This window comes from Achroia grisella, unplaced genomic scaffold (assembly GCF_030625045.1).
Source record: "Achroia grisella isolate CSIRO2021 unplaced genomic scaffold, CSIRO_AGI_Agris_v1 utg781, whole genome shotgun sequence".
Lineage (NCBI taxonomy): Eukaryota > Metazoa > Arthropoda > Insecta > Lepidoptera > Pyralidae > Achroia > Achroia grisella.
Window position 1 is genome coordinate 595,814 of NW_026713021.1, and position 15,124 is coordinate 610,937.

Consider the following 15,124-nt stretch of genomic DNA (forward strand, 5'->3'; position numbering starts at 1 on the left):
ACAATTCATAAAACGACCTACTTGACGGCAGAAATACGTGCGACAAAAATACACACCCAGACGAGTTTGTACAAAGTGTAATCACGTCAATAACAACATAATAACAGTTTAAAAAAGTTGATCAACAAGTTCACTTACCATTTTTATACTGCAATTTGCAGCGGGGAAACATGCTTTCCTCTGCATTCTGACAATGAATCAGATTATCAGCTACAGCTAAACTTCCATGAATAATTAGTCTCCAATATCCAACAAAATCAATCTATATTGGCTATAATTAGGTTTTATGGCGAACTTTCTTGAAATAGCCAATTTGCAAAATTTACCGAACAAAACAATTATTGACATTTTGCGCGGCGGCAGACTACTGTCAAATTGTACGGTCATGTCAAAAATTCTGAATTCACAGATTAAAAATAAGTATAGGTTGATGGAGACAGAGTATTCGATTATTACCGTTTTTTCAGTCAATTCGATTAAAATCATATTTATTATATCATATTCGATCAAAATATCACCCGGATTATTAATATAATTTTAAACAGTTCCATTTATTAAGTAAAATTGGAAATTCCCATTCGACAAACAATTAAATGTTTAACGGTTATATTTAGTGTTGTCAGCATGCATTTTTTTTTCCAGTAGTTAGGGTAAAAATATAGAATAAAGTAAGTTTCTGAGTAGGACTTTAGAAGCTAAGAGTTTTTATGCATGTTATTAGTAAAAGGCAAAACTTAAGAAAATAAAACAAATATAGAATTACAAAAATATTTAATAAAGTGTGCGTTACTAATATCGCTTCTATTCATGTTAGGTTATCCTCTATACAAATGACACGCTCATTTGAAGTTTAATCGCTACGTTGGGAATCGGCCAGGGATAATGCATATGTTTGTACAAACTTTGTATTTGAACATATTTGTAGATCCAGGTACTAGATTTCCTCTTATATATCTTATACAGTTGTCAATATTACCATTATTATACATTCCACCTTACTATTTAAGTAGGTATTTATTTTACATTGAGACCTCAATGGTTTAACGGTTTAGCACTTTAGATGCTCTAGACTTCAATTCCCGCACGATACAATCATTTGTATTCATTAGTTTGAATGTTTCTACTGATCTGGGTATTTTCTAAGTATAATAGTTTTTGTATTATATATATGAATGTACCTACATATATATGTAGGTATATTTGCAAAGAAGTATTTATTCAAGTATTTCTATCAGTGCCGTTTAGATTGTAGATATGTAATTATTTTGTAGCCTTTTTATACATGTTATCGCCTTTTAGCTAGGAATAGTTTTAATACGTTTGGTATCTTCAATGTCATCATTAGATTCGCCGAGGCTGCTATTCGAGCGTTTTAAACCTTTAATATTTTCATTCGTGTACCCCAAGCCTTCACATTCTATTATGTCGTGATCATCATTTGAATGAACGTTGAACTTTATCTGAAATATAAAAGTTAATTTAGTTAGATCTCTTTGAACGTAGTTGTTCGAATCTGGTTAACACATAAAAACTTTTTGGCAATTTGTATTTCTAACTTACTATCAAGTGGATACATTGATAACAAACTGAAATTAATCTGCAAGATGACAGTAGGCCACGTCTCTGTGATAATGCTACAGATTTGATGATTGTCAAGAGGACAAGATTCTCAATTTGTTTATTTTATACTTGTAACCTGAGAACGCCGTCTTTTATAAAGCAATTTGCAAAATTATATTTATTATTTGAAAGGATATACTTTCAGGCCCTTGATACTAAAATAGTAATTTGGTATTAAATCATCGAAATAACAAACATTCAGTGTCATTTATGGTCACTAGAACAATTTCAGTGCGCTGTCTGTCTACCTTCCGACTGATTGGAATAATGACACAAGGTATGCACCGGTACTCGGTAACAAAATTAACGCGAGTTTTCTGCGCGCTCCCATAGGTGGGTGTACATTGGTTTAAAGCTACTCACGACTGATATTCTACTAACATAAGTATTTAATATTTCGTATCATGTGCGATACTTAGGATGTTTATTTATTGTTCTTTTTATTACCAAATTAGTACCAAATGAAATATGTGTAAGAATAACAAGTTGTAATACCTTGGTGATTGATTCAACGATATGTATTGCCGTTTTAGTATGTAATGTCAACTTTTCAGTCCTCACCGCAGATTTTCCGTCCGCTAACGCCATGTATAGAATTACTTGATCCTGCAAACGTTTTTTGTGTAACTGGATTCGCAAAAATAATTAAGAATGACAAAGAATTGCCTCCATTGTAAGTGGCAACCGTCGGTAACAATTATATCGCCGAATCTGTAAGTACACGTGAAAAATCATTAATGTCACATCATGTAACGGCTCATCCATTTCAGAAGTGGAGAATGCGGTTACACCATTGCGGGGGACTAAAATGTTATAACTGTAATTTCACTACTGTATATTCTTAACCATCATCCGAATTTTAAAAAAGATATATGGCGGATTTGGCGGCCGCTGAATGGATGAGACACGTCTGGCTAAAATCACTATAGTTCAGTACTGAGTAGAGTTTATATTATAAGTAGGAATAAGTATTAAAAATATATAATAATAATGACTCAGGTCAATTTACTCAGAGCCATCAACCAGAGCTTGTGTTATGAATATTAGATAACTGATATAAATATTTAGTTATTTAATATACATAGGAAACAACCAGACCAATACAAACTACTTTGCAAGGAATCGCACCCGCGACTATTGGAAGTAAGGCAGTGTGCGAAACCGCTAAACCACCGAATCCGGATGTACAAAATATACATAGAAGTGAAGCAGGTCGATAAAATATTGCTGTGCAAGCTTTTTTAGAACTAGTACAGGTTGTTTCATACATTCAATTTTGGTTTAATTCTCATAAGAGTGCTGGCAACTCTTATAAAACACAGTAGTGTCCTCCCCGTTGCGGTCAAGATTTACTGTCCATCTTTGCTTATTTCATTCACACATATAATTACATTATACATACTGTGAAAAAAATACATATTAACTGATTATTACTGAAATTATAATATTTGAAGTGTAAGCTTATTTAATGGTTTATTTGTAAGTTTAGATATTCATGTCATTTAAAAAAAATGTATTTTACTGAACGACTTGTATCTGTGGTCATGAATAAATTAATAAAAAAAAAGTAGTAGTTTCTATGGTCTGCTACACATACCTGCGCGTGATGGTCAAGACAAGAGCGGGCGCGAAGTGTAGCGGCGAGTTGGTCACCTAGCTGCTGTCCCGCCTTCCTCGCCTCTTCCTGCCCTGCCTTCACCCCTCGAGGCACCAAGACATTACCCCCTACTATATACCCACCACTGCCATTATCCCCGCCACTCAGTGAGCACGACACGCTGGATAGCATTTACAAAGATTTCAAATAAAAATACTATCTTTTTAATCTAATAAGAGATTGTTAATACCTTTTACATTTAAATAATATACATAATATAAAGAAGAAGAAAAGTAAATAATAATAGCAAAAGAAAACAAAATTAAACTGTGTTAAAACGAACATTAATTATGTACTAGAATACTAATTATTCATGACTAAATAGTAAAATGGGCCCAGGTTTTTGTCTGTCAAAATCTTTATTACAAAAAATATCATAAAATTCTTAATAATAAGACTACATATGGGATCAATACATCAGCAATATAGGCCCATAACCTGATAGAGATATTCTGGATATACAACAGTTCATATAATTTATTATTGATTACGTCACTTGAGAGTTGTATGAACGACATTACTATTGCTAAGGAACAGTAGAACAGTAGTATTTTAAATGTTCACGCGGTCCACCGAGACCGATGATCTGGGCTAACTGACCTGACTTCATCTAATTATCCTCTACTGGTGTCATGTCAGCGTATACCTTTAACGTTGGCGGGTATACTATTACATTATCCTCACTTATATCATAATAAATACTAATCATGATGCATTACATACTAAAGTAATATTATTGTATATGGATTTACATCACTTACACCATGCCGCAACAGCTATAAGGTGAAATCTCCGTATCCTCTTTATAACAACGTATGTTTAGCTCCTTGCATTCGTTCTGGAGTTTTTCTTTAAAACCCTCGCATGTTACGTTTGCCAACTGTAAAATATACTTTATTACTTAGTTCTAAATTAAATATTCCCTCTTTACAATAGAGTACAATAGCAACTTATTACCCGTGCTTCGTATATATTCGAAACATTGTTTATAAATAAGTTTTGTATTTCGAAATCTGTTGGCTTAAATCAAACACTATGTAGATTTAAACTTTGCCTAATACATTAGTGAAAACCGCACGGCGGAAATTAAAATGTTTAACTTAAACTTAATCTATTCTTATAGACTATGTTCAGACGGTCGTATGAAAGTGTGGTTTAAAATAAATTTTTAAGACTGCAACACTGCAACGTGGGGTGTTTTGTATCCAGAGCCGTAAAACATATTAATAAAAATAAAGGGTCAACGGTTAAACGTTCATATTCAAATTTTCGTTAACAAGATCGAATTATACGCATTATTATAATAATTTAAATTAATTAAATAATAACCATTAATCTATTATTTTCATTACAGTCATAAATAATCTCTTATTTATATTTTGAAATAAGCTAATTCTAAGATTGTGTTGTATCTAATAAAATAAAGCCTTAGCTGAATAATGTACGTAACAAAAAAAAATAGCACTAGAATTGCCTTCGTGTTTCTACTACAGCTCATTCTCATTACCTTCAGAGGCAGCACACCAGCTACAAAGCTGATTCCCTTCACAGTGGAGACGGTGCCGGGGTCCAGCAGCGTGATGCTGTTCAAGCGCTTGATGGGAGTGATGGTCATGGTGACGTGACCACCGCCCTTTGGAAAATACCTGTCATCATATCAATTTGAACTTAAAACTTTGACAGTTGGAAACGTCACTGTCAAATAACTGCAGTCGCGCCAGCCAATAGCAGCGCGCTGATTTAAAAAAGTAAAACGGCGGGAAAATTGTGTTTATTAAAGTCAAAAATATGAATATTGAAATACAATACAACTTTGACGGTGGTCTAGTAGTGTAGCGCAATGCCTTACTTCCGACGGTCGCTGGTTCGATTCCACGTACGGCACAATCATTTGTATACATGAGTATGATTGTTTGTATCGATCTGGGTGTATTCTATGTATAATATGTATAGAGTTACGAAAAAAAAAATATATATATATGTATTTGTATCAGTTATTTAGTACCCATAACACAAGCTTCCAAATCCGATGCGTTGTTTTAAAGATTTAAGCATACATAGGGACAGACAGCGACAGCGACTTTGTTTTATACTATGTAATGATTATTTTCAAATACGAACCCTCTTTTGTGTATTTGTAAAGTAAAGTCGGCGCCGAATTTCTGTAGGAGCGGCCTAAATATCATGTCCATATAGTCCACGTGTGGTGCATTTTCAATGTTCGTGCCCCCACGAAGGTCCAGCGTCACCGGCGCGTCGGCCATCAGGGCACAGGGTAGCGCCACTTGCATTAAAAGACTGATTGTACTGCAAAAATCGTTTATGTTTTATTATATTTCTTGTCTGTGCACGATAAAGATTTTATTATTATTATTATATAGATATATTATACTCTGCGTGATCGAATTAGAAATGAGGAGATCCGCAGAAGAACCAGAGTGACTGACACAGCCCGAAGAATTGCGACTCTGAAGTGGCAATGGGCAGTTACATAGCTCGTAGGACAAATGGCCGTTGGGGCAGTAAAGTCCTCGAGTGGCGACCACGGATCGGAAGACGCAGCGTGGGAAGGCCTCCAGCAAGGTGGACCGACGATCTGGTCAAGATCGCTGGAAAGCATTGGATGCGAGCAGCGCAGGAACGATCGTCGTGGAGAACTTTGGGGGAGGCCTATGTCCAGCAGTGGACGTCTTCCGGGCTGAGATGATGATGATGATGATGATTATATAGATAAGATGGAAATAGATAGAAATAGTTAAACATTTTATATAAATCTAATACATAAAAACTTCGTCTCGTTGTGTTTGTGATCAAACATCTCTGAAACTGCTTTACCTTTTTTTTTTTATGAAATTTTTTGTGTGTAGTGGGAAAGGAGGTCTAAGAATCGGCCAACATTTATTTTTCATATCCTTCAATGATAATGTCGACCCATTCCTAAATGTTTATTTTTATTATATAATAGCTGATATTTTCAGCCTATCTTATTCTGATTTATAAGCTATATTATTGTAAAGTTTCATCGAAATCCATTCAGCACTTTTTGCGTGAAAGAGTAACAAACATCCATCCATACTAAGAAACTTTTGCATTTATAATTTTTGTCCATTTGCCATTCCAATATATGAAAAAATAGTATAATATTTACAACATAAAATGCAACTCACCCGGCAGTTTTGATATCAGCCTTGTAGTGGCCTCCCCTAATCTTCCCTGGTGTGAACTCAATCTGCGTGGACCCCACAAATACATCTTTTAGTTGAGCTTGACACATTTCCCCCACTAGCTTGATACCTGAAAAACATGTGAAACATGTTTAAAACATATTGTAAGCACTATTTAATTAATTAGAGAAGCGCAGATAGATGATATTATGGTTTACCTATTTTATAATAAATTATTTAATAATATAAATAATTAAAAATAAATTATTCTTATTCTTATTTATATATATGCCAATTAAACTGCAAGAAAGAAATACATTTATAGGATACTTAAAGGACCCGATTAGTTTCAACCGGACCCTTTTGTATAATATGAATGTGAAGATATATAAAAAATAAAAAAAAAAAATGGATTGTGTGAAAGATGATATGAATAAAAGAAGGACTGACTTTGATATGAACTGATAGAGATCAGTGGATGAGAATGACAAATGGATGCGCCGACCAGAAATATTAAAGGTAGGAACATGATGATGATAAAAAATAAAAATAAAATTAGTAACGCGAACATTCGGCGCGGAGTCGTAACGTGGACTGACTTTGAGTGAACTTAAATCTATGTTATGTGGAAAAGTACAAATGGATGGGTTGCCAGAAATATTACAAGTGTAGGAACATACTTATATAAAGCACATAATGTAATTATTAGAAAAATTCAATATATTTTAGAATTGCTTCTGCGATTTTGCATTTGTGATATGGATATGACACCTACCTGTCATATGTTGAGCTCTCAAGCCTGGTTTCTCTCGGCCAGCTCTGATCTTCGATACACGCACTGGTATTGACAATAGTGCACTCAGTGATATGGACAAACGAATCACTTGACCACCCTGGAAATAACAACGATCCAATTATATTTTTTTATGTATAGATTTGTGTTTCCCAACCTTTTTCGTGCCATGCCCGACATTAGCCTTTCTAAAATGTTCTTGCTTTTATTTATTTCTCCATATCGGCAGCAAGCCCCGACAGACTCACTGATTCCGTCCCTACCACTTTATAACAGAAACACACGACACCGTCCGCGCTAGGGAAGACGACGACCTCAGCCACACCATCCAGCGCAGTCTACTACCACTTATACTTTCATATGAATTAGAGAAAAGCTGTTAATTTGAAATTAGAAACAGACTTCAATTTTAATTATTTATCACTATAATATGACGAAGAAAATTTATTTTTTATGTCAACTCTGCTCAGTTAATATGCTTTTGTGGGAGTTATCTAGGATTATTTACTTCAAATTCAAATAATCTTTATTCATGTCTATTACAGACTCTTATGATATGTCAAGTCTACCGTCAGTTCGGAATGATTTCGAGATGAGAAAAACTGACAAGAAACTCAGCTCATATTCTTTTCAAATTAATATTATACATGTTTACAAGGTTTAATAAAACTAAATTACCCATCAAAATAAATAACCAAAGTAGGCACAGAAACATTTCTTAGTAATTAATAATTAAGAAAATATGGTTAAAACATTATTTACCCCTTCCATAACGCTTCCATCAATATCCAAGAATTCAGGCATGTTCTTTGTTTCCAGTGTTTCAGGTAGTACTAAATCTCCATTAAATGATTTAGTTGCTTTGCCACAAAATAAATATAACTAAACAATGTATCAACAGTCCATATAATACAAGTCTTGATATTATTTGATTAGTCAGATCCAGTAGTTAGTGTCCAACCGTAACTTTTTTACAATCGAAATAGATACTGAATCATTCACGGGAACTGTTATATCTTGAAACTTCTATTTCGGTTTCTGCAGTCACTGAATTAGTAAATTCTATTCTACAAATTTTGAATTACGACTTATTTTTACTAGAAGCTGGAATTTTTCCTATTTATAAGTAAGTATTACGGACCCTGTGATCTAGCAATACAGCAAAACACTTTACTTCCGATGGTCGCGGGTGCGAATTCACGCACGGTACAAACATTTGTATTTATGAATATGATTGTATTAATCTGGGTATTTTCTATGTACATTATGTATGTATATACAAAAAAAGTAGTATATAAATATATCTAATAGCTGTACCCATAACACAAACTCTGCTTAGCTTGAGGTTAAATGGCGCTTTGTGAATTGTCCAGGGATATCATTATTATTCTTATAAAGAATTTAATAACCCTTTAGAAAATCATCTATATCAATCTAAAATATCATCATTTTGAATTGAGTGTTAATTATTTATCAACAATAATTAAACAAAATTTAAGTTATACACAATAGAAGTACACATATATTTTAATATTACTATACTATATATATTATCCTTATGAAATATATATTATTATTACTCACATATTCTAATACTTATAAATATTGTAGTTTATGCATACGATCGAATAAGTATTTCGGTTGTAAATTTATTGCCCAAATAAGCCGAAACAAACTCCAATGAGAAACAGAAACCAGTCGAAACAGAAAGTTTAAATGTACACTAACTTAGCACTAATTACTAATACGTTTGTAAATTCAATGATGATGTTTGTTTTATTGTTAAATAATTCTCAATCTAATTGCAAAACGCATACTCAGAGAGGAAAATATGAATACCTATCTACCCAGAACTATACGCTGTACTAAATATTTATTTTCTATATAGGTATTACTCATATGTAACATAGTAACTTATCATAGTACAGCTATATCGCATTGTATTGTATTACGTTTAGGGTTGGGCTATATATCTATACAAATAAATAAAATGGAGGTGTCTGTTTGTAATTTCAAATTAATAGTTTTTCACTAGATTAATATGAATGTATATAGGTATTTACGACAATGACATCAAAAATAAATTACAAAATTTTTTGTCAGTCTGTTTGATCGTGCTGATCTCTGAAATGGCTCGAGCGATTTTGACGGGACTTTCACTTGCAGGTGACTAATGTTAAATAAGGAGTAACTTAGGCAACTTTTATTTTAGAGAAAATATTTATTTTAATAAAATAAAATGTTAAAATGATATTAAGATGTCGCGGTAAACAGCTAGTAGGTACATAACATTATCATATCTATGGCTGCACATAAAAAAAGGTATAATCGAAGTCTCTAGAAACTTTATTTATTTTAATAAAAAATGTGTTAAATTCCATGCGGAAGATGTCGCGGTGAACAGCTAGTATATAACACTATCTTATCTGTAGCAGCATATAAAAAAAGTCGGTTGCGTTTAACATGGACATTCTTACAGATTAATAAGCCGTCACTATATTCAACAATGTGCTGTCTACCTGGTTACCGCCTTCTTCGAAATGACAGAATGGGCAGGGGAGGTGGAAGCCATTTATTTGCGTCACAACATACCAAGTAACATAATAGTAAAATCCGATGCCACGGTTATTCTCCGCGGAGTATTTATTTATTGAGGTAGTTGTGAATACTATTAAGCTCTTAATAGGTGTGTTCTACTCACCCTCTGTTCGGGTGGACTATTTTCAGCAGTTTGAATCCATCCTTGAGTCCTTTTGTCCTGTTTATGAACACAGTTTAATTCTTGGTGATTTCAATACCTGTCTTCTCAAGAACGATTCACGTGCTCATAAACTTTCCTCTATTGTTTCCTCATTAAACCTTAACTTACTTCCTCTCAAAATCTATCCCCCTAACAGCACACCAACTCTGTTCCTAATTATAGTCTCAAACTCTGATAAAGTCTGTAATTTCGGCCAGCTTACGGCTCCTTTCTCTTACCATGACCTTATATTTTTATCGTACAGATTACAGTCTCCCAAAATCAAACCTAAACTTCTTGACCTTCGTAATTTTAAGGGAATTGATTTGGAAATGCTAAGGAAGGACGTTGCGGGCATTGAGTGGTCCTGCGTATTAAATTGTAACTCAGTGGAGGATATGATTGCAAACTTTAACTCAATCATACTTCAAATATACAACAAGCATGCTCCTATCAGAAAAGTTAAAGTCAAGCATTTACCTGCTCCATGGTTATCCCAAAATATAAGAAATATGATGGTGAGGCGGGATAAGGCTAAACGGAAATATAAGCGTTTTCCGTCTGAAGATAATTTATTATACTATAAAAAGCTGCGGAATCGGTGTAATCGGATGTGTAGAGATGCAAAGAGACGCCATATTCATGAATCCATTCATAGCTATAATTCAGCTCAGATTTGGAGACTTCTTAAATCATTGGGTATTGGCAAATCTTCTTCTTCAACTTGTCCCTCTAATTTGGACTATAATGCGCTTAATAAGCACTCGCCTCCTGTCACCGTTGCTGACAGTATCAAAGCGTTAACACTTGATAGTCTTCGCCGCCAGTCTAAACCCAATTGCGAGCCTTTTTCCTTCAAAATCATTAGCCAGTGTGACGTTAAAAAGAGTATCCTTACCATTTCCTCCAAGGCAGTCGGTGATGACAATATTTGTATACAAATGATTCGACTAATAATTGACGAACTTGTGCCCATAATTACTCACATAATCAATCATTCTGTGGTCACTTGTTCTTTTCCGGCTGCCTGGAAAAATGCTCGCGTGATTCCTCTTCCTAAAACCAATAATCCTAGCTCTTTTAACGAATTTCGTCCCATTTCTATTCTACCTGTATTATCCAAAATTTTAGAAAATATTGTTCATGAACAATTATCCCTTTATCTATATAGTAATAACCTACTATCTCCTTTTCAATCTGGGTCGTCCTGCCCATAGCACAGTTTCGGCTTTAATTAAAGTACTAGATGACATTCACCTTGCTAAACAGCTCACAATCCTCACTTTATTAGACTTCAGTAACGCCTTCAACTCTATTGACTTCGATATTTTCCTTGGCATCCTTTACTCTTTTAACGTATCTCCACTGGTTTTAGAATGGTTTGATTCATACTTGAGGGGCCGCAGGCAGTGCGTGTACCTGGATGGGAATACTTCAGATTGGTGCGAACTGATTGCCGGCGTCCCTCAAGGTGGTGTTCTCTCTCCCTTACTTTTCTCTGTCTTCATCAATTCACTGACGAAAGTGATCTCTTGCAACTTCCATCTCTATGCTGATGATCTACAACTGTACCGCAGTTTTGACCTACCATCTGTTGATAATGCTATCTCCTTGATCAATACGGAACTCGAGTGTATTTGTGGCTTTGCTAAGGCATATGGTCTGCTTGTTAATACCAAAAAATCACAATCGATTATAATTGGCAGCAGATATATGCTTAATTTATTAGATTCAATGCACATTCCTTCAATAATATACAATGGGGATATAATTTCTTACGTTAAAACAGTAAAGGATTTGGGTCTTTACATTGATAGTGACCTCTCCTGGTTTTCTCACATTAAACATGTGATAAGAAAATATATGGGACCATTCACTCCTTACGGCGTCTTCAGAGATTTCTTCCATTTAAAACGAAGGTCGAATTATCTCATACACTCCTTTTACCTCTCCTAGATTATGCAGATGTTTGTTTTCTTGATGCCACTGGTGAACTGCTCAACAAAATGGAACGTCTCCAAAACATGTGCATTCGGTTTGTGTTTGGTTTGCGTAAGTTTGACCATATAACTCAATACCGTAATCAGTTAAAATGGTTGCCCTTTCATTTTCGACTGAATGTTCACACTCTCAGTCTTCTGTACAACATCCTGCATAATCCTTCTGCACCTTCCTATCTCCGCGAACGTTTTAATTTTCTCTATCCGACAGAAATGAACACTCGATCTCAGAATAAATTACTCTTGCGGACTCCAGTAACTCTGGACAGGCATATTCCAGCTCTTTTGTGGTGACGGCTATTCGATTGTGGAACTCTTTACCTCACGAAATACGTGCCAGTTCTAGTATTGAAATATTCAAATGCCGATTAAAAGCGTATTATCATTCACAATGCTGACGTATTTTTATATTTATATATTTAGGTATATATTATAATTTACATTTTAACTTAGGTATGTCTTATAATTTATTTATGTACCATTTAAGTATGTCTATATATATATATATATTTATGTATGTCTATTTATACTTATAGTTAATATCATTAAAACAATATTTTAATATCTCCTCTTTTCGTACACGTATGTATGACTATTCTATTTAATACACGATCCTATAACATTTTCTAGGTTTGCTGGAAGAAATCTCTTTTTAGAGATAAGCTCGCCCTTGTACATTACATTTATTCTGTATAATTTTTTTTCTATTATGTGTGTGTGTGTACAATAAAGAAAGAAAGAATAAGCTATACACTAATATTAAAAGACGCAAAAATGTGTCTCTGTATATTATATTGTCAGTTTTTCACGATTAAACCGCTGATCTTAAAGAAATTTGACCTCAGACTAAAGTCGTATCCGTCAGGCGGGAGTTGGCCTTCAGCCGTTTCATAAGTGCTTCTGCGGGTTTGGAGTGCCATCTGCAATCGCCCCCTATCGTCCGGTGAAGCCAGGCCAGGCGTAAAGGCCAGCTGCGGCCAACAGCATTAGAGTAGTCCGAAAAAAAGTGGCACGTATAGGGCCTCCAGCAAGGTGGACCGACGATCTGGTCAAGATCGCGGAAAGGCATTGGATGCGAGCAGCGCAGGACCGATCGTCGTGGAGATCTATGGGGGAGGCCTATGTCCAGCAGTGGACGTCTTCCGGGCTGCGATGATGATGATGATGATAGGGCGATTGTTATATGCTATTGTCGTGAAGCCATTAAATATAAGAAGAAGATTTTACTTATATTTTATCTGTCAAATAGTTGTGTACAATTTTTAGTTTATTAAAGCCTAATAATGGGTAAATCTAGTTATAATTAATAATTCAATACTATATTCATATCAGATATAAACCCAGTGTTTATATAAATTTACAAAATCATACAGAAACTGTTTATGCGCTAATACAATTTACACTTTCTTCTGAGATTCCGCTGTGTTTGTGTGCGCTGATTAAAGCCAGTTGAGAAATATATCCCTATCATTTAGTGATTATTTAGTTTATGGCCAATTTTTAGAAATAGAAATACTTTATTCAAAGAAACTTAATATAAACTCTTTTGAATAGTTTTATTTATAGTATATATAATAGAATTATTTATAGTATAACTCATTCAGAACGCAGATTCCCGTCCGATCAATCCCCCATCCAATTCAAATCCTAATGGACTTTAGTCTGAGGGCACCGCTAAGCGGTTCGACCACTAGCTGTGCACTCAGACTAAAGTCGTAACTTCACGTTCTTCCGTGGGTCCGCAGGCTAGGTGCGGCTAAAAGCAGTGGGGTAGTAAAAAAAAAAAGAAATACGCATCAGTGAGTATTTCTCATTCATCAGAAAAGAATGAGCAAAAAAACTTACGTTTTGATCTTATAATAAATTTTGTTCTAAGTAAATACACATTAAAAACTAGTTTTAGTCATTTCAGATATTGATTAGATATAATTACAAGCCATATCCAATCTAATCTACATGTAGTTACACTTTAGAGGCCTTTACAAAGTACATTATGTAATACGTCGTTGACAGTGCGTCGAGAGTTCGAATCAGATTAATACCAAAAATATTTCCATAACTGATTTCCCGGTGAAACGCCAATAACAATAATAATCCGAGATTTATTTTATCCGAAATTTAGAAACTATTTTCTTAAAATTTAGTATACTAGGTAAGAATATTAAGTATATAGAACATATAGTTTCGCCTTAAGCTAATTGGGTCGATACTTTTTTAAATAATTAAATTTCAACTACAGATAATATTATTATTAAATTCTTCCGTGTTTCCGTTTCCGTGTCCATACTACGGCAAAAACATTTCAATACAGTAAACAAAGTCATGCGATATAAATACATTTAACTTTTGACTACTTCATAACAATGTTTCCTTCTGTTCTTATAGAGAACAAATAGTTATTCATTTTTCAATGCAATTTAGTGTTATGATTAAAGATAATAATAATATTTAGTAATTAAATAAATATGGTCATGTAATAAATAAGATCAACATCCGGTATTTTATTAGGGACCACCCGAAACAAAGCTCATGGAGCTTAAATTTAAACGGGATATTTTGTTTTGCTCATCAGTGTTGCTATATATTTTAATTGCATCAATTTGCGTAACTTCTGAGTAATGATCATCTCGCTTAAAATCTTTCATAAAAATACATATTTGTTTCATAAAAATACATTCATATAGTTTTGGATGTTAATAAAAAATAAAAAAATATTCATTTTTGTTCTTAAAGAAATCGTAATTACACAGTGTTTTTTAAAAAAAGTTGTAGATTTTGTAATACGGCATACCTACGGTACGTATTTCATTCAAATACATTAGATCAAAATAAGATGAATTTCTTAATTTACAAAGACATTATTAGGTACATCACATTGCATAATTAGTAATATTTTTTTATTTAATTTATTTTCTTAAGTTAAATTTTGGTAATAAAAATAAGATCTAATACATTGGTAAATGTAATATACCTACTCATAACACCGCAATAAAAATAACTTGCTATTGTTTAAAAACTGTATCTTTTCAATAAACTAATCTTCATATTATTATTGGAAGTTTTGTCTAAAACATAGCCTGGCAAATAAGTATTTTGACAGCCACTCTGTTTAAAAATTAGTGCTGGGCAACGAAAACCGTACGGCGGTTT

General features: G+C 33.8%; 1 protein-coding gene across 3 annotated transcripts; it reads right to left on the bottom strand.

The window, feature by feature from the left end:
• Positions 1-1,190: 1,190 nt before the first annotated feature.
• LOC131851162 (RNA 3'-terminal phosphate cyclase-like) lies at positions 1,191-15,057 on the bottom strand. 3 transcript variants are annotated; one of them, XM_059201603.1, is made up of 9 exons: positions 14,950-15,057; positions 7,217-7,334; positions 6,445-6,571; positions 5,399-5,584; positions 4,785-4,923; positions 4,039-4,157; positions 3,218-3,398; positions 2,116-2,226; positions 1,191-1,460 (listed from the first exon to the last, which is right to left on the bottom strand). In XM_059201603.1, exons 2-9 carry the CDS (start codon positions 7,221-7,223, stop codon positions 1,296-1,298), a joined length of 1,035 nt encoding a protein of 344 aa, XP_059057586.1. In that variant the 5' UTR covers positions 7,224-7,334; positions 14,950-15,057; the 3' UTR covers positions 1,191-1,295. The 3 variants fall into 3 exon arrangements, with proteins under 3 accessions (XP_059057586.1, XP_059057587.1, XP_059057585.1); XM_059201604.1 differs by having other exon boundaries at positions 14,946-15,057; XM_059201602.1 differs by lacking the exon at positions 14,950-15,057 and adding an exon at positions 7,997-8,294.
• Positions 15,058-15,124: the final 67 nt, after the last annotated feature.